The sequence below is a fragment of the Sminthopsis crassicaudata genome, chromosome 4 (assembly GCF_048593235.1).
Source record: "Sminthopsis crassicaudata isolate SCR6 chromosome 4, ASM4859323v1, whole genome shotgun sequence".
NCBI classification, from domain to species: Eukaryota; Metazoa; Chordata; class Mammalia; order Dasyuromorphia; family Dasyuridae; genus Sminthopsis; species Sminthopsis crassicaudata.
Genome location: NC_133620.1, coordinates 317245724 through 317266197, shown reverse-complemented (window position 1 = coordinate 317266197; position 20474 = coordinate 317245724). Strand labels below are relative to the sequence as shown.

Sequence of the window (20474 nt, the reverse complement as noted above, 5' to 3'; positions counted from 1 at the left end):
GCCATTCCCAATCCTGTTTCTTGCCACTACAAAAAGAACTGCCACAAACATGTTTGCACATGTGAGTCTTTTTCCCTATTTTATGATCTCTTTGAGTTTCTTTCAGTTAAAGACACTATTGGATCAAAGGGTATGCACAGTTTGATAGCCCTTTGGGTATACAATGGCTGGATCAATTCACAATTCTACCAACGATGCATTAGTGCCTCAGTTTTCCCACATCCTTTCCAATAGTTATCATTATCTTTTCCTGTCATCTTAGCCAATCTGAGAAGTGTGAAGTGATATTACTCCAATTTTCTCTTCATTAGTGAAAAGTTCTCCCCTTTCATTTTTGATATTATTTGATTTTCTTTTTTTCTAATCAAATTAACTAAAGGTATATCTATTTTGTTGGCTTTTTCATAAAACCAACTCTTAGTTTTGTTTATTAATTCAATAGTTTTCTTATTTTCAATTTTATTAATCTCCCCTTTTATATTCAGAATTTCAAAATTTGTATTTAATTGGATGTTTTTAATTTGTTATTTTTTCTAGCTTTTTTAGTTGCATGTCCAATTCATTGATCTTCTCTTTCTCTATTTTATGCAAGCAAGCATCTAGAGATATAAAATTTATTCTAAGAACTGCTTTATCTACATCCCAGAAATATTGGTATGTGGTCTCATTACTATCATCCTCTTGGATGAAATTATCAGTTGTTTCTTTGATCTGCTGTTTCACCCATTCATTCTTTAGGATTAGATTATTAATTTCCAATTAATTTTTTGGTTTATTTTCTCCTGGGCTTTTATTACATGTAATTTTTATTGCATCATGATTTGAAAAAAAATGCATTTACTATTTCTGCATTTTATTTTAAAGTTTTTATACCCTAATACATAGTTGATTTATGTATAGGTTCTATGTGCTATTGAGAAAAAAAAAAGTACATTCCTTTCTGTCTCTATTCAATTTTCTCCAAAGGTCTATCTTACTTAATTTTTCTGGAATTCTATTTACCTCCTTAACTTTTTTTAAATTTATTTTGTGGTTTGATTTACCTAGTTCTGAGAGAGTAAGATTGAGATCTCCTACTAGTATAGTTTTGCTGTCTGATTTTTCTTGCAGTTCTCTTAACTTCTCCTCTAGGAATTTGGATACTATACCACTTGATGCATATATATTTATTATTGATATTCATCATCTATGGTACTCTTAACAAGACATAGTTTCCTTCCTTATCTCTTTTAATTAGATCTATTTTTGCTTGCTTAATCTGAGATCAGAAGCACTATTCCTGCTTTTTTTTACTTCAGCTAAAGCATACTAGATTCTGCTCTAGCCTTTTACCTTTACTTTGTATGATTATTCTGCTTTAAATGTGTTTCTTATAAACAATATCTTGTAAGATTTTGGCTTTTAATCCAGTCTGCTAATTGCTTCCATTTTATGGGAGAGTTCATTCCATTCACATTCACAGTTAAAATTACTATCTCTGTATTTCCTGCCACCTTGTTTCCCCCAAGTTATATATTTTCTCTTTTCTTTCCCCCTTTCTCTCCTCCCCAGGATTTTGCTTCTGACCATCACCTCCCTCAAACATTCCTCCCCCTGATGAGAGTAAGATTCACACAATTCTCATACCCTTTTTTTGCCCTCAATTGTAATAAGTTTTTTTTGCTGCTTCATAAAATGTAATGTACCCTATTTTAACTCCATTTTTCTCTTCTCCCAGTAGAATCCTCTTTCTACTCCTAATTTCTTTTTTTAATATCATCACAATAGAATCAAATTATACCTGCACCCTTTAAGTATATTCAAAACAGAGATACAGACCTTAAGAGTTAAATGTATCATCTTCCCATATAGAAATTTAAACTTTTTAACTTTTAGAAGAAAGTTGTTTTTTTCTTTTCCTTTTTATCTTTTTGTGCTTTTTCTGTATTTGATGATCAAATTTTCAGTTCAGTTCTGGTCTTTTCATCAGAAATACATGAAAATCGCCTGTTTGATAGAATATCTATTTTTCTCCCTGAAGTTAATGCTTAATTTTGCTGGATAGTTGATTCTTTGTTGCAATGAAAGTTCCTTTGCCTTTTGGAATATCAGGCCCTTTTGTAATGTTCTGGTTAGCTTTCTGGAGGTCCTCCAAATGGGCCTTGGTTTCAGCAGAATAATCAGCACAAGAATAGTCAGGAATAAAGTCCAAAGTCTTTATTATCTCTTTCACAGTCTGTCTCCTTCGCCTGGGTCTGGGCTAGTTTTCTGGGGAATCTTCAGATGGGCCTCGGTCTTCTTAGTGAAGGAATGCAGGAGGCAGGAGAGCCACCAGAATGGTGGGAGATGGCATGTCTCTCTTCCAGTCCTTGGTGGCTCTTATATACCCTATTGTTATTGCATCATTACAGCATACTGATTATGTGTGCACTTGGAGAACCATTACATCACCATGCTAAGTACTAAGTATATATGTAAACTAGATAACTATTGTGTTAACACCTTGTTTCAAGTATACTTCTCCAGAGTTCTGGCTTTCTACATCCTTTTATCCTTTAAAGTGAAAGCTGCTAGATCCTGAGTAATCCTGATTATGGATTATTTGATATTTGAATTGTTTCTTTCTGGTTGCTTGCAATATTTTCTCCTTGATCTGATAATTCTAAAATTTAGCTATGATATTCTTGGAGTTTTTCATTTGGGGGTCTCTTTTACAAAGTGATTAGTGAATTCTTTCAGTGGCTATTTTACCCTTTGGTTCTAGAATATCAGAGCAATTTTCCTTGATTATTTCCTGGAAGATTATGTCTACACTCCTTTTTTTCATCATGTTTTCAGGTTTCACAATTCTTAGATTGTCTCTCACAGATCTATTTTCCAGGTCAGTTGTTTTTCCAATGAGGTAGTTTAATTTTCTTTGATTTTTTTTTTTCATTTTGGGGGGGGATTTTGTTTCACGATTCTTTTAGTCTCATCGAGTCATTCACTTACATTTGTTCAATTCTAATTTTTAGTGAATTATTTTCTTCAGCTAGTTTTCAAAAAATCTCTTTTTGCATTTGGCTTATTGAACTTTTAAATGAAGTGTTTTGTTCATTGAATTTTTTTTCCATTTCACAAATTTTGTTTTTCAATGAGTTGGTTTTGTTTAATTCTGTTTTGTAAAAAGTTATATGCTTTTTTCTGTTTTGTCAAATCTATTTTGTAAGAAGTTATATAATTTTTCCATTTCATAAATCTATTTTTAAAGGAGTTTTCTTTAGATAATTTCTCTGTTTCCTTTTCCAAACTACCTTACAAAGTTCTCATTTCCTTTCCCCATTTTTTTTTCTAACTCTCTTTTAAGATCCTTTTTGAATTCTTCCAAGAGAGCCTTGTGAGATGATCTTTGGGGCTTCATCGGGAGACTATTTGCCTCTAGTGTTCCCAGGGTTTGAAATCTGTTTTCTGTTTCCATAAAAGCTATCTATGGTCAAATTTCTTTTTGCTTTTTTCCTCAGTTTTTAAAGGTCGAGGTCTTTTCTTAGGCAAAGGGAGATTGTCCCAAGCTTTCTCTATAGACAACAGCAGCTTTATACTGCCTTGGACTGGTACTGCTGACTTTCTTCCACTGCTGGCTGGGCATGGCCAAATTCTGCATTATTCTGGAGTTATCACTATTTGTCTTATACATTTGTGTTGGATGTCTCACAACTAATCTGCTGATCCACTAACTTCTGAAGCAGGACAGAATAGTCAGCACCGCTGTATTTTGGCTAAGATCCTCCTGTTAAATTCCCTGATTCCTGTCACATCACCCTACATCCCTACACTGTGCCTGTGCTCAGCCACCTTCTCCTCCCCCCTCACCAATTGAAACAGATCTTTTTTTTTTTTGGCTAGGCAATTGGGGTTAAGTGACTTGCCCAGGATCACACAGTGAGGAAGCGTTAAGTGTCTGAGACCAGATTTGACTTCAGGTCCTCCTGACTTCAGGGCTGATGCTCTATCTTTTTTGAAGTTTTTCCAACATATCATTTGTTGGAAATTAGTTTCACTCCAAATATTTGTGGGTTCTGTCACTCCAAAACCAATTCAGAGGCTTGATCTTGTATTGATCTGAGCAAGAAGAGCTCAGATAAAGACCTGTACTCTCTGCCATCTTGGTTCTGTCCCCTTATCTAGTTATTTCAAGTGAAATTTCTTTCTTTGCTGCTAGGCTTTATTGGCAATATATAGAAATGCTGGTGATTTTTATGTGGGTTTATTTTATATGCTGCACTTTTGTTAAAGTTATTGTTTCAAGTAGTTTTTTAATTGATTCTCTATAATTCTCTAAAGGGTACCATCATATCTGCAAAGATGTTTGTTTTCTCATTGCCTATTCTAATTCTTTCAATTTCTTTTTTTTTTCTCTTGCTGTCAAGCTAACAATTATAATACAATATTGAACAACAGTGGTGATAATGGGCATCCTTGTTTCACCCTTAATCTCAATGGAAATGCTCCTAACTTATCCCCATTATATAAAATCCTTGCTGGTTATTGTAGATAGATACTCCTTATCATTTTAAGAAAAACTCCACTTATCCCTATTCTCTCTAGCATTTTTAATAGGAATGAGTGCTGAATTTTGTCAAAAACTTTTTCTGTATCTATTGAGAGTATCATGTAATTTCAGTTAGTTTTCTTATTGACATGATTAATTGAACTAATCCTGCATTCCTGGTATAAATTCCATCTGGTCATAGGGTATTTCTGGTGATAAATTAGTATAATTTCTTTCAAAATTTTTGCATCAATATTCATTAAATAAATTGGTCTATAATTTTCTTTTTTCTGTTTTGGCTCTTTCTGATTTAGGTATCAGCACCATACATGTGCCATTAAAAGAATTTGGTAGGTCTCTTTTTTCTATTTTTCAAAATAGTTTATATAGTATTGGAATAAATTGTTCTTTAAAGATTTGGCAGAATTCATTTATGAATCCATGCATCCCTGAGATTTTTTTCTTTGGAAGGTAATTGACAGCTTGTTCAATTTCTTTTTCAAAAATAGGATTAAGTATTTTATTTCCTTTCCTGTTAATCTGGGCCATTTACATTTTTGTAAATATTCATCCATTTCATTTGAGATTTTCAGATTTATTGGCATACAATTAAGCAAAATAGTTCCTAATTATTGCTCTAATTTCTACATTACTGGTGATGAATTTTCCTTTTTTCATTTTTTGATACTGGTGATATGATGATCTTTTTCTGACCAAATTAACCAAAGGTTTGCCTTTTTTTTCCCATAAAACTAGTTCTTGGTTTTATTTGTTCAATAATTTTCTTATTTTCAATTTTATTAATCTCTCCTTGATGTTCAGAATTTCTAATTTGGTATTTAATTTGGAATTTTAAATTTGTTTTTTCCTAGATGTTTTATTGCATGTCCAATTCACTGATCTTCTTTCTCTACTTTTATTCATGTCATGTAAGCAGTTAGAAATATAAAATTTCCCCTAAGAACAGTTTTGCCAGCATTCCATAAGTTTTAACATGTTGCATTGTTATCTTGTTGTTATCATGTTATACTGTTGTTCTCTTTGATGAAATTACTGATTGTTTCTATGATTTGTTGTTTAGCTTTAGTTCCCAATTAATTTTAAATCTATCTTCCATAACCTTTTATTAAATGTATTTTTATTGTATCATAATTTGAAAAGGATACATTTCATTTTTTTACCTTTTTGCTTTTGATTGTGAGTATAATTAGTACATTTTTATGTACTAATATATGGTCAATTTTTGGATTAGTGTCATGTGACTACTGAGAAAAAGGTATATTCTTTTCTGTTCCTATTTAGTTTTTTCCAGAGCCTATCATATCTCGCTTTTCTGAAATTCTATTAACCTTCTTAATTATTTCATGATTATTTTGTGGTTAGATTTATCTAGTTTTACCTCTTATGCTTAAAGTAAAATTAGAACCATTTTTGCTTTTGCTTCATCTGAGATTAGGATTGCTAACTTTACCTTTTTTTTTTTTTTTTTTACTTCAACAGAAGCGTAATATATTGTGCTCCAATCTTTTACTTTTACTGTGTATCTCTCTGATTAAAATGTGTTTTTTGTAAACAACAGATTGTAAGATTCTGGTTTTTAATACACTCTGCTATTCAGTTCTGTTTTATGGGAGTGTTATTATTACTAAACTATGTTATTTTTCACCATCCTATTTTCCCATTTATACTTTTCTTTCTCCTTTCATCCTGTCTCTCCTTATCAGTGTTTTACTTCTGACCTGTACCTTCCTCAATCTGTCCCTTTTATCAGTCCCATCTTTTCTTTCCCTTTTCCCTTCCTAATTCTGCTCTCCTTTCTATCAGCCCAGCTTTCTTTTTTTTTTTCTCCTTTCCCCTCCTACTTCCCTATAGAGTAAGATAGATCTTCACCATCCAATTGAGTGTATAAACTATTCCCTTTCTGAGTAAAATCCAATGAGGTTCAAACAATGCTCACTCCTTTCCCTCTACTGTAAAAGTTCTTTTGTGCCTCTTCATATGATATAATTTACCCTATTCTGCTTCCCCCTTTCCTCTTTTCCAAGTAGAAGGGAAACTTTCTAACCAGTTAAGATCTCAATCATCTAACCATCAGTCCTTCTTCTTTACATACTCTGAATACAATTAAAGATGCACATGTAGAACATCCTTTCTCTAGAGAAAGACATTTCAAATACTATTGAAACAGTAGGAATCAGCTTGAAAGGAAACTAAGAGCTTTGGATCTCACCTTCTGCTCCCTTAAGATAGAGAACTAAAAGGGGAAAATAAAAATGGAAGGGAAGAAGCATTTTCCTAGCCGCTTGGATTTTTGGTTAGGGAAAGGTGTATTTATCAGTGGGCTTGCTTCTCATGTTAGTCATTCCGACCTCCCACAGTGGAATCTGGACATATACAAAATCATTCTCTGTATTTGCCATTTAGCTGTCTATGAGTCTTCTTGACTTCTATTACAGATTAGTTCAAAGCCTCTTTGAGCCAATGTAATGTCCTGGTATTTCTTCCAGGTCCTAAAGTCCATATTGTTTCTTGAGGTACTAGAATCTACTTCCTATTACTTAGCTGGCATTTAAATTCCTTGCCTCATGAGGTCTTCAGCATCATCTCAGTCCCACCAATGAAATAGTTTGTTACAAGGGTTGACTCACAGGGTTGAGAAGCAGGGAGTATATACAAGAATGAAAATGAAATAAAAACATAATATAATTTAAAGTTTTAGGTTTAACAAGGTTTTGTAAAGGTGAATGTTGAAAACTATTTTTAATGTATTTGGAAAAATAAAATACAATTAAAAATTAAAAAAAAATTAAAAATGGAGAATTACGAACAAAAAGAGTTGGTCAAATAGGAAAGGAGTTTTAAGAATTCACTGAATGAAATAATTCCTTAATCTGGAGAGACTTACATGAACTGATGCTAAATAAAGAGAGTAGAACTAAGAGATCATTGTACATAGCAAGATGATTCAGGACAGTTCTAAAGATCTTGTGATAGAGAGAGCCATCTGCACCCAGACAGAGGGCTGTGGGTACTGAATGTGGATCACAACATAGTATTTTCACTTTTTTGTTGCTGTTTGCTTGGATTTTGTTTTCTTTCTCATTTTTTTCTTTTTTGTTCTGCTTTTTCTTGTGCAGCATAATTGTGGAAATATATATAGAAGAATTGAATATGTTTAACATGTATTGGATTGCTTGCCATCTAGGGGATGAAATGGGGAAGAGAGGGAGAAAAACTAGGAACATAGAGTTTTGAGAGGGTGAATGTTGAAAACTGTCTATGCATGTGTTTTGAAAATGAAAAAGCTTTTAAAATAAATTAAAATATTCCATAAAAATAAAAAATAAATTATAATTAGATAAAATAAGATAAAAATTTTTGTTTAGTCACTGCTTGTTTTCTAGATCATAAAGGAGTTTCTTTTCTCTAAGTTATAATGAAATTGAAATATCTCCCATTCTAATCCTCTTCTCTTCTTGGCTTCCCAAGAGTAATTCTTTAAAAGTAAAAAAAATAAAATTATAATATAAAATAAATTTTTTATTTAGTCACTGCTTGTTTCCCATGTCATAAGAGAGATTTCCTTTTTTTATAACTTGTAATGAAACTGAAATATTTCTAATCCTCTTCTTTTCCCTTGTCCCAGGCTTGGGACATTGGGGCATTGCTCTGTTAAAAATTCTAAAAATTCCAATGAACACAAACACAGACACAGATAGACATATGACAGATACACACACATATACAAGAAATTGGTAGAAAGATGCTAAAAATGTTCTTTTTTAATCTTCCTCATTGTTCTGAATCTGTTGTTTTATATCCACCTTTAGGCAAAAATGTAAACTAATGTATAGCTAGAATCAAAATGTCATTCCTGTAGAGTTAAAAATACTGCTTAGGAGATTGAGAGATTGATATTGGCATTTAGTGAGTTTAACTCTGGTACATGCTGCCTTCTCCTAGTACTGAGGAAAAGCTTCATGATAAGTTTTACTAGAACATCCTCTCTCAGGTGACTCAAGAACAAACTTTGACACAGTTCTGGTATTAAGGATGATGCTTCAATATAATGTAACCAATTCTTATGAAATTATCAAGTTCTCTTTTGGCAAGTTTTTTCATTTTGTTTCCTAAATTGCTTTCTGCTCCCCTGCCCATGGCCCCTTTTTTAGAAATCATGGTTTCTTAAATATGATTTTCCATTATTTCTAAACCAAAGAAATTTCATACTCCATTTATGACAAAGGAATTATGAAATGACTTTGTCATTTTGCTTTTCATAATAAAATGCTGAAAAAATATATATCTCTTGCCTTTTCAAAAAAAAAAAAAGAAATTGGTAGAAGTAGATAAAGTTATCTTACAGGGAAACGAGTATGCATAAAGGTAAAGGAGGAATCTGGTAGTAGCAAAGATAAAGGTCATACCAGAGAAACCAGTGAACTCATCTGACCATTTTCCATAAATGGAAAAATGAGAAAAGTATGGAGAAAACACAGTAAGGAAGCAAGTTTGAGCTCCAACTAAAAAACAAAACCAAAAAAAAAAACACTACCCAGTGATCTGAGGAAGTGAAGGAGGGGAAGGTGTCTACAAGTTACTTCCAGCTCTAATAATCAGGGACCCAAGCCAGATTCCTAACACTGGTCTGTCACAACAAAAGCAGGACAGAACCAGTTGCCATGGATTATTGTGCCTTCATTCTCTTGTTGTGAAGCTGTGAAATGTTCCAATCATTTTGGAAAGCATTTTGGATTAAAGACAGTGAAAGAACCTCCACATACAAAGATATTTATAGTAATTTTTTGCTTGCAGTTCTTTGCTATAACATAAAGTGGATGCCCATCAATTAGGGAATGGCTGAACAAATCATAGTAAATGAATGTGATGGAATATTATAGAAATATGTGAAATGAGATAAGGAATGGATTCAGGTATACCTTAGAAGATTTATATAAGCTGATGCAGAGTGAAGTTATGAATAATGACTACAACACTGAAGGAAAATAACAGTGAAATTCTCAAAATGTATAATCAGCACAAGGTTCAGTCATGGCTCCAGATGACCAATAGTGAGTCATGTTTTCCCCACCTTGGCAGAGAGATGATAACATAGACATACAAAGGAAAACATTTTTTCCAGACATAACTATTATGTGAATTGGTTATAAAGGGAGAATTTGCTTTTGCTTTTCTCAAGTCTCAGTGTGCAACCTGAGTTCATTACTTCTCCATTAGGTAATGGGTAGAATGATTCATAGATTCTTTAGTCATCGTAGTCATCAGAGTTCTTTTTTGGAGGGGGGGATAATTGGGGTTAATTGCCTTGCCCAAGATTATATAGCTACTAAGTTGAACTTATCCTGACTTCAGGTCCAGCGCTCTATTCAATATCCTACCTAGCTGCCCCCTGATTAGAGTTCTTTCAAAGTCTTTCAAAGTTGTTTGTCTGTCTATACAATGTTGTTATTATATAAATTATTCTCTTGGTACTTCTCACTTCACCCTGGATCATTCTTATATGTAAGTTTTCCTAGGTTTCTCTGAACCATCCCTTTTGTCATTACCTACAGCACAATAATATTCCATTATATTCATTTACTATAAATTATTTAACTGTTTCCCAAGTGAGTCTCAACATAGTTTCTAGTTCTTTGCTGCTACACAATAGCTGCTATGATTTTTAAACATGTGAAATTTTTTTCTGTTGGCTCTTTGGCTAAAAGGCAGAGCAGGAGAGGGATGGAAGGAATAGAGGAGAATACATGAAAGGCTACATGTTACAGAATTAGTTTAGTAATCCATTGGGAATTATTCATGCTCATAAGCTCTCCTTTTATCATTTAAGTATTGGACTTGATCATGCAAAACCCTTCTCGATACAAATTCCCTGCTTACATTAGCCTCTTGGTGTCCCTCTGGAACCATGAACCATCAGACTCCCATCCTGATGTAGTGCAAAATCCAGTGTATTCCTGAGCCCCATACCTGTAGCTCATTTGGCAAAGAGAGTACAAATACTTACTTTTCACATGCCAGACCTTCCAGAAGATTTTAGCATCAAATAGAGGGGCAACAGCCATGATAATGACAGCTGCCAGAGCAGCCTTGGGAATATAGTAGAAAAGCGGAGTCAAGTAGGCGAGAGATAATATTACCAGGACTCCTAGGGAGGCAAGAGAGGGAAAATAAAAGATTGAATGACAACCATGAAATACAGAAGACAAAATACACATGATTCCAAGTCAACACATGAAGATTCCAGAGGCTCAGATTCAGAATCCAGAATTTCAGTGTTGGAAAGGATCTCTGGAGCCAATTATTCTAATCCACATACAGCAAAGGAATTTCTACTATAATGTACCTGAAAAAGGGTTAGCCAGCTCAGAACCAAACACTGTGTTTCAAATGAAGTATGACAATGGAATAATACAATGTACCCCTTCTTTCTCTCTTAATATAGCCCATGATCATATTAGTTTTTCTGGCTAACTCATAATAATCTTGAAGTCCACCAAAATCTTCAGAATTTCTTCAGAACAATTAAGCTCTAACCATAATTTCTCCGTCTAATTATGAAACTGACATTTTTGTACTCCAAGTGCAAGAGTTTGTTATCCTGATCAAAGCTAATTTTTACAAAGTTTTCTCTATTACTCTTCTGATTATTATTTTAGTATCATCTGCAAACACATTATGGTACTTTACCATTTATGCTTTTATCCAAGTCACTGATTAATATGTTAAGCAGTATAGGGACAAACACAAAACTCTTTAGATAACTGATTGAAAAATTTCCAGCCATATTAATATTAAACCAGTAATAGTTACTTTCTGAGTTCTGCCACTTCTGTTTCTTCTTTTACCTCAAAAAATGAACTTGGGATTTTAAAACAGATAAATTTTACTTCCCAAGTATCATTACCCACAATGATTGAATGGAATTCTTGACTAAAATCCGGCAATGGAAGATTAAACATTTTCCCCCACAAGAAAGAGATCAGATAGAGTGGTAGGACAGCATCAATATCAAGAGGATATACATCTTCATATTAAGTTACAAACCCTTGGTGAGGCGAGAAGCCATGGTAGCTAATATAACAGTAATCTTTCAACTAATCAGCAAAATAATCAGTAAGTTCTTAACTTGCCTTGCTGATAGTTTTTTACCTCTTAGGAAGCAGGAGGAATAATGAGAGAAAATGCTATTCTGGACCCACTATTGGGTGAATAAAGTAGAAGTAAAAGGACCATGTCGCCTTGGAGTACACAATAACAAAGAAAAGGAATGCTAGGTATATTCAAGGAACTTTAGGAAATCAGACTGCACAGAATTTAAATAAAGAGATAGAATCCTTTGGCCTGAGAATCTGAAAGAGATCAGTAAAAAGGATCATAAAAAGTTTTCAGAAATGAAATTTTGATGATAAAATTTTAAGTGATATCAACAATATGTATCTAAGAGAGGCTGATGTGACTTCAAAGAAATCTCTGCGATCATGTCAGATTTTAAAATAATAACAGATATAAAGTACTTTAAGATTTACAAAATTCTTTATATTTATTATCTCATTTAATTTTCACAACAACTCTATAAGCTAGTAAATATCAATGGTAAGATTTGGACCCAGGTCTCTATTAAGCTGGGGCAGTTAGGTACTACAGTGGAGTAGAAACTGGGGCTGGAGTCAGGAACACTCATCTTCATGAGATCAAATCTGTGCTCAGACAAGTCACTTAACCCTTTTTGCCTCAGTTTCCTCCTCTGAAAAATGAGTTAGAGAAAGAAATGGCAAACCACTCCAATATCTTTGCCAAGAAACCCCAAAGAGGTCATGAAGAGTTGGACAAAACTGAAATGACTTAACTCTACTGACTCCAAGACCAACAAACATTCTACTACTATCTCACATTAAAAAAAAATTGTACAATTCTATAAACATTTATTATATACAAAAGATAGAAGCAAGAGTACAAAACTAAAGTGGCTTCCTATAAAATAGTATCAGGAAGACTAATATTGAGAATAGGCTATGGCTATCAAATACACTAAAGAACACAAAAAAATCTTTTTGGTCAGTTGAGGGCCAAAAAAAGGAGCTAGGATCACCACTTGATAGCTAGGGTAATTCTACTAGGTAACAGAAAAAAGGTAGAAGTACTCAATTTCAATTTTGCTTGTGTTGTCTATTAAAAGGAGAATTTTAATGCTATAAAATAATCAGCACAATGGAGAAACCAAAAAGGCTTAGAAACTACCTTATCTATCAAATAAATACTTGATCTTTTTGCCAAGTGAATATATACAGAGCACCTACCTTTGTGAGGATCAAATAAGTTAATAATTGTAAAGTGCTTGACACTTTACAATCCTGGCACACAGTAAATGCTAGGTAAATATATAACAATTAGTTGAATACATATAGAAGGGTGTGAAAGGCAGTTAACTACCAGGGTCCCCATCAGGAAGAGTAGTTTAGGATCCTCCATTTTTCTCCCCCCCCAAAAAAAGACTTGATTGGTTCTAGGGGATGAAGTTCCAGTTAACTGACACTTCCAGACTGCCAAAGGACTTAAAAATGGCCAACCCAAGAGAGAAGTCAGACATCTTTAGACTTAAGAAAATTCTCATAGCCTTAAGGGTCACCACTCTCTGTCCTATAGTCCAAATGATTTTCTGTATGGAGCTGAGGGAATCCATATCTACCTGAGCCAAATGTATGTCCTTGCTTGATATCTATAAGTATTTCATGAGTGTAACCACAAAAAAAAAAGTTACAAAATTACAGGCAACAAACATAGCCCCAAAGGAGAAAGTAGGCTGTCAGTGAATGTGGAACACTGCATGTATTTTTAGAGAATTTAGATATATTGATCAACTTTTCTGATTTTTTCTTTATTTTTCTTTTTCTTAAAAAAAAAAAGTCTATAATATGAGATGGCTCTCTGGGAAAGAGAAATACAGGAAAAAAATATAGTAAATATAAAAACAAATGTTACTAATAACATTTATTTTAAAAAATAAATTATAAAAATATTCTAAGTGCTTCATTTTGTTCCAATCTTGATTTTGAACTACCAAAAGTCAGGCTTAGCCTACAACAAAAGCATTTCTTGGAGATGCTTGGAAAAAGCTTCTGCCATAGGATTTCCTTACCTGTCACTAGTCCTCCTGCTGGAGTACATACCCCTGTCTGGGCATTCACTGCTGTCCTAGAAGACAATTCAAATGCTTAATTACTACAGAATGCTGGAGGAAGAAGGATGCTTGGAGATGGAACTCTAATCACTTAATGCCCATTGAGTTGAGCTGAGCTAAGTGGTCATTTATTTATTTATTTGTTTTTGCTAAGACAATTGGGGTTAAGTGACTTCCCCAGGGTCACACAGCTAGGAAGTGTTAAGTGTCTGAGGCCAGATATGAATTCAGGTCCTCCTGACTTCCAGGTCACTTGAACTACACCACTTAGCTGTCCCCTGCTAAATATTTATTTTTAAAGAGAAAGATTGTTTTAGTGGCCAAAGATCAAGAGGCAAAGAAAAAAGCTGGAATCAGAACTCTGGAAAAAGCACTATTAAGATATTATTATTTGTCATAGTGTGCTAAGCACTAAGAAAATGCATACAAAAGCAAGAGAGTATTTGACCTAAAAAAGTCTCCTATATCAACAGATATAGGATAGAATGAGGAGAATGGGAGACAGTCTAAGGAATTCTAGGAGTAGAGAGAAGATGAAAAGATTTAGTGGAATATAATACAGAACCTTTGACCCTTAGAATAACTCTATTAGGTTATCAACATGAGCAGAATTTAAAATGGGATCCTAGAGGAGCAGTAGGTGGATTTATCAGTGTGGAGGGCTCAGTTCTAGGCAAGAAAGTAAAGAAGGAAAGAAGCTTGAAAAACCAGCCTCTCTAGTGTATGAATTAAATTTAAAGAATCTAACAAATATTTGCTACGTGTTATGAACCAAAGGAGATACAAGGATATATTTATTTTATTAAAAATAAAGCAGCAATGTAAGATTTGAGTAATAGTATATGATGATAGGAATGATGTGCCAAAAAGTAATGCAAGATTAATTGGCAAAAGGAGTATCCAGAAAATGAAGGTGAGAGGAATTTATAAGTTGGAGAGATTGCTGTGGGGTGGAAAGTTTAGGGAGGCTTTCTAAAGAAGCTGGGATTTAAGATGATCTTGGAAGAGTGGACAACATTTAGATATCCAAGAAAAACTAAAAGAGGAAAGGATAGAGGACGGGATCCCAGAGAAAGAGAGTACACAAAAGCATAGCCCTTTGCCATACAACTATGGCTACATTTTTGTCCTTGCCATGTATCATCTCTGAAAATATTAAAAGATCTTGTCCAGGGACTGGGAGGGTCTCAGTGACAAGACTTCTACCTGATTTAAGAGTTGGGAGGTAATTTGACAGATGGGATTGTCTACCTTCAGGCTGTGGGATCCTCTGTTTGGGTGGAGGCTGTAGGACCATCAGAGACCAGAGGAAAAGTAAGGATCTGATTACTCACCGTCCAAAGCTGCCAGTGACGGGGTAGGAAGAAACAAAGGAACCCAGTAAATTGGTGATACCTAAAAGAACAAAAGGGAAGAATTTGGTTAGTGAGAGTAAGGTAGAGGTGGAGCAGGGAAGTAACTGTGACTGATCAGGGAGGTTGGGGCCAGTATACGGAGGCAATGGATTCAAGGAAACTCTAATATTAGGATTTCCTATTAGTTCCTTTAAGGAAAAGACAACCTACTTACTATCTGTGTCAGTTCCATGACAACTTTGACCAAAACTCACCCGATAAAATTGTAATATAGTTTTATTATATATGTGTAACTTAAAAAAAATTACTTCTCTCTGTGCCTAAAATGTAATGCTACAAAGGTGTATGTAACCAATACAAATTATTTTGAAAATGAGCTTCATCTTCCAGTCTCACATGATTTCCTTTGTATCCAAGGACACATAATTATAGATGTCTGGCCTACAGATTCAGATTATCATTAAATAAACTCTGTGTTGTCCAGTGGAAGAAATAAAAAGATTAAATAAAAGACCTGGAAAAGACCCAAGAGGCTATATAATCCAAACCTCTTCTTTAACATATACGAAAATTAAGGCTTAGATATATTCAGTGTCTTGTCCATGTTTTTTGGGGGGAGGCAATTGGGATTAAGTGATTTTCTCAGGGTCACACAGCTAGATTTGAACTCAGGTTCTTCTGACTCCAAGTCTAACACTATTCATTCTACTCATTCTATTCTAGTCTATTCATGTCTCTTGGATAGCTAAAAAAGGAATAATCACACTTAACACAGTTAACAACTACTCACTGTCAAGACCACTTTAAAATTAATTTAAAAATCCTTGAGAATAAAGATTCACAAATAGTTCCTGTCCAAGTATTAAGAATATATCACCTAGAATGGAGTTTTTCTCCATGCAAAAAACCCCAACCTATGAAAATCTATAATTTGAGCCTTATTAGTCATAAACTCTAATCTACTGTGATATTCAGATCTGACTTTCAATAATCCCAACTTGGCCCAACCTAGGATCCAGATTTCAACCTACAAACCCCTAACAGCTACCACAGTCATACATACAATGGAATCCTTTTCTGTTCTGATTAGAAGAAAGCTCAACATGTATAGAAGGCCAGAACTCTGGAGAAGTATACTTGAAACAAGGTGTTAACTCAAAGAAATTGATGAGACAATGGTTATCTAGTTCACATATATACTTAGTACTTAGCATGGTGATGTAACAGTTCTCTAGTTCACACATATTCAGTATGCTGTAATGATGTAATTGTAATAGGGTACATAAGAACTGGGGACAGGGATTCAGACCAAAGTCAGACTAGCAGACTACTGGAGGAGACTGGGTTAGACTATGACAAACACAGATTGTATAAGAGACAATAAAAATTTTAGACTTTATTCCTGACTATTGTTGTGGTAATTATTCTGCTGAGACCAAGGCCTGTCCAAAGGACCTCCAGAAAACTAACCTGAAAATTATAAACATGAACATTGCTAGAAAAAATGTCTCAGGTAAATCAGCCCCAAATTCTGCATTTCCATAAGACTTCTCTGACCAAGAAGTAAGCCAAGATTGAGTAATGTGAAAGTCACAGTGAGGTATACTAAGGAATGACTCCAGCTTTGATTTCCTAGGAAGACATTGCTAAAGCCTATGTGTGAGAGAATTAATGATGAAGACTTGAATCCACACAGACTGACTGTGTCAGTTCAAAACTAGTATGCTGTGCAGGAGCCGGGGTGCAACAGCTTCGGCATGCCAGGTGCTGGGAGCTCCCTCCTGCAGCAGCTCTGAGGGATGGGGGCGGGCTTCCTCTTAGCCCAGCATTTTCTTGGGACAGAAAATGATCAGTGCAAGCTCCACGTGGATATCCAGAAATTCTTTGGGGTTGTTCCAAATGGAAAGAAACTTGTTAATGAGACAGTAAAAAAGAATGAAAATACAAAGACAGTTGAAGGAACATCAAAATCAAAAAAAGGAATAAAGGAAATCAAAGTGAAAACTTCTTCCAAAGAAGATGATGTAAAAAGAAAGTATGCCAACAAGAAAAAGACAGTCATTTATGATTCAGACTCAGAGCCAAAAGAGCCAGTACAGGTAAAAAATGCTGAAAACCAGTCAGAGAAATTGCCAATGTCTTCTAAACCTCAGAAAATTCTAAAACAGGATCTGTTACCTATGTTTCAGAAACAGATGAAGAAGATGAATTTATTTATAAGAAGACATTTCTTAAACCAAAAGAAAATGGAATATCATCAAGTAGTCATATTGGAATATCAAATGGGAAGAAAGCTATTGGGAAAAAACTCAAATTAAGAACAAACTTTTGTCACCAATAAAACTTATACTTACATCAGTGCTTGATTACTTTGGAACTGGAAGTGTTCAAAGATCAGAAAAGAAACTAGTTGCAAATAAAAGAAGAGAGCCTTCACAAAATACAAATGATTCCAGATTAACTGATGAAGCTATCATTGAGCAACTACAAATTGAAGTGAATTTAGAGCTTGAGAGACAACTGCATGAGGATGAAGAATTTGCCTGCACTTTGGCAAATGGATGTGACCCATTATAAATCTTTTGGCCGTTTGTCTTTTGTCCATGTTGTAGTAGACACCTTTTCAGAATTTACTTTTGCAATACCAGCAGCAAAAGAGACAGCCCAAATGATCACTGAATTCCTTATACAAGGTTTTGCAATCATGGATGTGCCACAAGCAATAAAAACAGACAATGGACCTGCATATACTTCTAAATATTTTGCACACTTTTGCACCCAGTATCAGATTTTACACACCACTGGCATACCTTTTAACCCTCAAGGTCAGGCAATAGTAGAGAAGAGAAACACAGACATTAAGACACTCCTCCAGAAACAAAAGAAAAGGTAACCCTAGAGAATTTCTAAATTTAGCTCTCTATACCATTCATTTTTAAATTTTTGCTAAAGATGCATTAGATCCAGAAGACAGATTTTATAACCCACCAGAAGGGCAGTGTCCAGTGCAAGCAGCTCTACTATCTTTAGATAATCGCCAAGTGATATGAAGAGATCCAGAAAGTGATGAATGGAAGGGACCAGATAGGTTAACTGCTTGGGGGAGAGGGTTTGCTTGATAGGTGCCAATGAGCCGTGGATTTGCCTTGCCCATTGGAGAGAGACAGAAACATAGAAAAACCTTGAAACAAAGGAGAAGATCTAAGAGCATGGCTGATAAGACTATTACAGAACTTCAAAACCCACAGGAATCATTGGATTCCCTGAGATGAAAAATTGTTGATAAGACTGTTCCAAAACTTCAAAACCAACAAGAATCACTGGATTCCCTGAGACATGATAAGACTAATACAAGACTTCAAAATATGCAGGAATCATGGATTCCCTGAGATGATAAGACTGATGAAGGACTTCAAAATCTTCAGGAATCATTGACTTCGCTAATACAAGACGAGACTATTGCAGAACTTCAAAACTTTCAAGAATTACTTTCCTGCTACATGAAGTAATGGACAATAGATTGGTTTTGAACTATTTCTAGGACTTATAAACATGTATAATTCCTCATGTTGATTCATGTTATTTGTTACATCACTACTTGCCTGTGTTATATTGCTATGTGCTTGTGTAATATGGATTTATGTATACCTGTTTCAAGTGAGATCCTTCAGAAACCTGCTAGTCTGATTTAATTCCCCATTTTCCTTTGGTGTTTTCATCTCCCTTCCTGAGACATCAGGGAGGGTGTGATCAACTCCTTTTTGGGGTTCTCACCTCTCTGAGAAGTCAGGGAGAGCATGACCACCTATGTTCTAAAACAAAAGAAAGCTGTAGATGTGGGCCAGAACGCTTGTACTTGAAACAAGGATTCTTACAAGGTACTAACTCAGTGGAATTGATAAGACAATGATTATTTAGTTTAGCATGGTGATTAATAGTTCTCTAGTTCAGTACATATACTTAGTACTTAATATAGTTCCACAAGATTCACACCTATGATAATTAGAATAGAGCATATAAAGCTAGGACAAACTCAGCCAGAGACATTCCATCTTCAGTCAGGCTCCTGATGGCTCTCCTGAGGAACCAGAAGGCTCAGAAACAGACTTGGAGAAGACAAGAGGACTGGAGGCAGGCACTCAAGCTCTCAAAGCCAAAGAGAGACATTCATTCCATCTTCATCAGCCTCATGGTGGCTGGCCTGTCCTCCTGCTCCCTTCACTGAGACCAAAGTCCATTTGAAGGGCCTCAAGAAAGCTAATCAGGCCCCAGGCAAGGAGACAATAAAGAATTTGGACTTTGGACTTTAACACCTGGCTATTCTAGTGGCTACTCAACTGAAATGAAAGCTGGTCTCAAGACCTCCAGAAAACTAACAAAGAACACTACTGTTATCAGCCAATCAATTAAATGAGTCAGTGCATATTAAAAAAACAATTTAATCAGCTCATTTGCCTCTGACTCTTAACTGCCTGTTTAAAGACAATTGAACAATGAACAGTGTTCATTCTCTTTGTTTTAGCAGGCCAGCTTTTCCTTTGATAACAAGGAGTTCCAATTAGTACTTTTGGCATTTGTAGTGCTAATTTCTTCCACAATGACCTCAATAATCCCAATGGATCAAAGGTAACTTTCTTTGTGTTCCAAAAAGGGAGTCTTCCATATATTTGAATCAAAGTTTTTGCCACTGTGGAAACAACCAAAACCAATGTTTTCAATCAGTCCATTATTTAGTCCTTAGCTTTCCTCCATTAAAAAAAAAAAAAAAAAGGAATTTAAGGTGTTCTTCATTTAAAGAATTAATTTAACTAGGAGGTATTGTAAAGATCAAACCAAACAACAGCAACAAGCAAGAAAAACAGATCAAAAAAAAAAAAAAATCCCACCCTTGCTCACAAGCGAAATATTATGGCCTAAGCCTAAAACTGACCAAGTTCATAAGGTTCAAGGTTTTCCCATGTTTAAAATGTACTTGAAACTCATTAAGTCATAAACATCTAAGTAAAAATATGTTAATATTATAATCTTTCCCTAGGCAGCTAGGAGGTGCAGTGAGTTCAAATTCAAACTCTAATACTCAGCTAGTGTGATAATGGGCAAGGAACTTAACATCTACCTTCCAGGGTTATTGTGAAAATCAAATAAGATAGTGTATAAATACTTAACACAGTGCTTGCACATAGCAAGCATTTAAAAAATGCATGTCACCTTCCTGGGTTATATATAGACCTCATTCTTGATACAACCTAAATTAGAAGATTCTTTAACTCAATAATTCAACAAGTCCATCTCTGGAACTTTGTGACTAGGGTCTTACCAATGGCCAGTAGCTCTTGGTTGGAATCAATGTGATAATTGTTTTGAGATGCTAAAGAAAAGAGAGAGAGAGAAAAAAAGTTATTAATGTGAATGA

General features: G+C 34.6%; 1 protein-coding gene across 5 annotated transcripts in view; it reads right to left on the bottom strand.

The window, feature by feature from the left end:
* The window catches only part of SLC26A11 (solute carrier family 26 member 11), a 52410-nt gene that overhangs the window by 18540 nt on the left and 13396 nt on the right, over positions 1 to 20474 (bottom strand). For all 5 annotated transcript variants that reach the window (XR_012481099.1, XR_012481100.1, XM_074260352.1 and 2 more), the window contains exons 9-12: positions 20379 to 20429; positions 15041 to 15101; positions 13665 to 13720; positions 10533 to 10673 (exon numbers count right to left, since the gene is read on the bottom strand). Coding sequence is in view for 3 of the 5 variants with exons in the window: in XM_074260352.1 (XP_074116453.1) it covers positions 10533 to 10673; positions 13665 to 13720; positions 15041 to 15101; positions 20379 to 20429 (309 nt within the window). In the remaining 2 variants the exon portion in view is untranslated. The remainder of the gene's footprint in view (positions 1 to 10532; positions 10674 to 13664; positions 13721 to 15040; positions 15102 to 20378; positions 20430 to 20474) is intronic.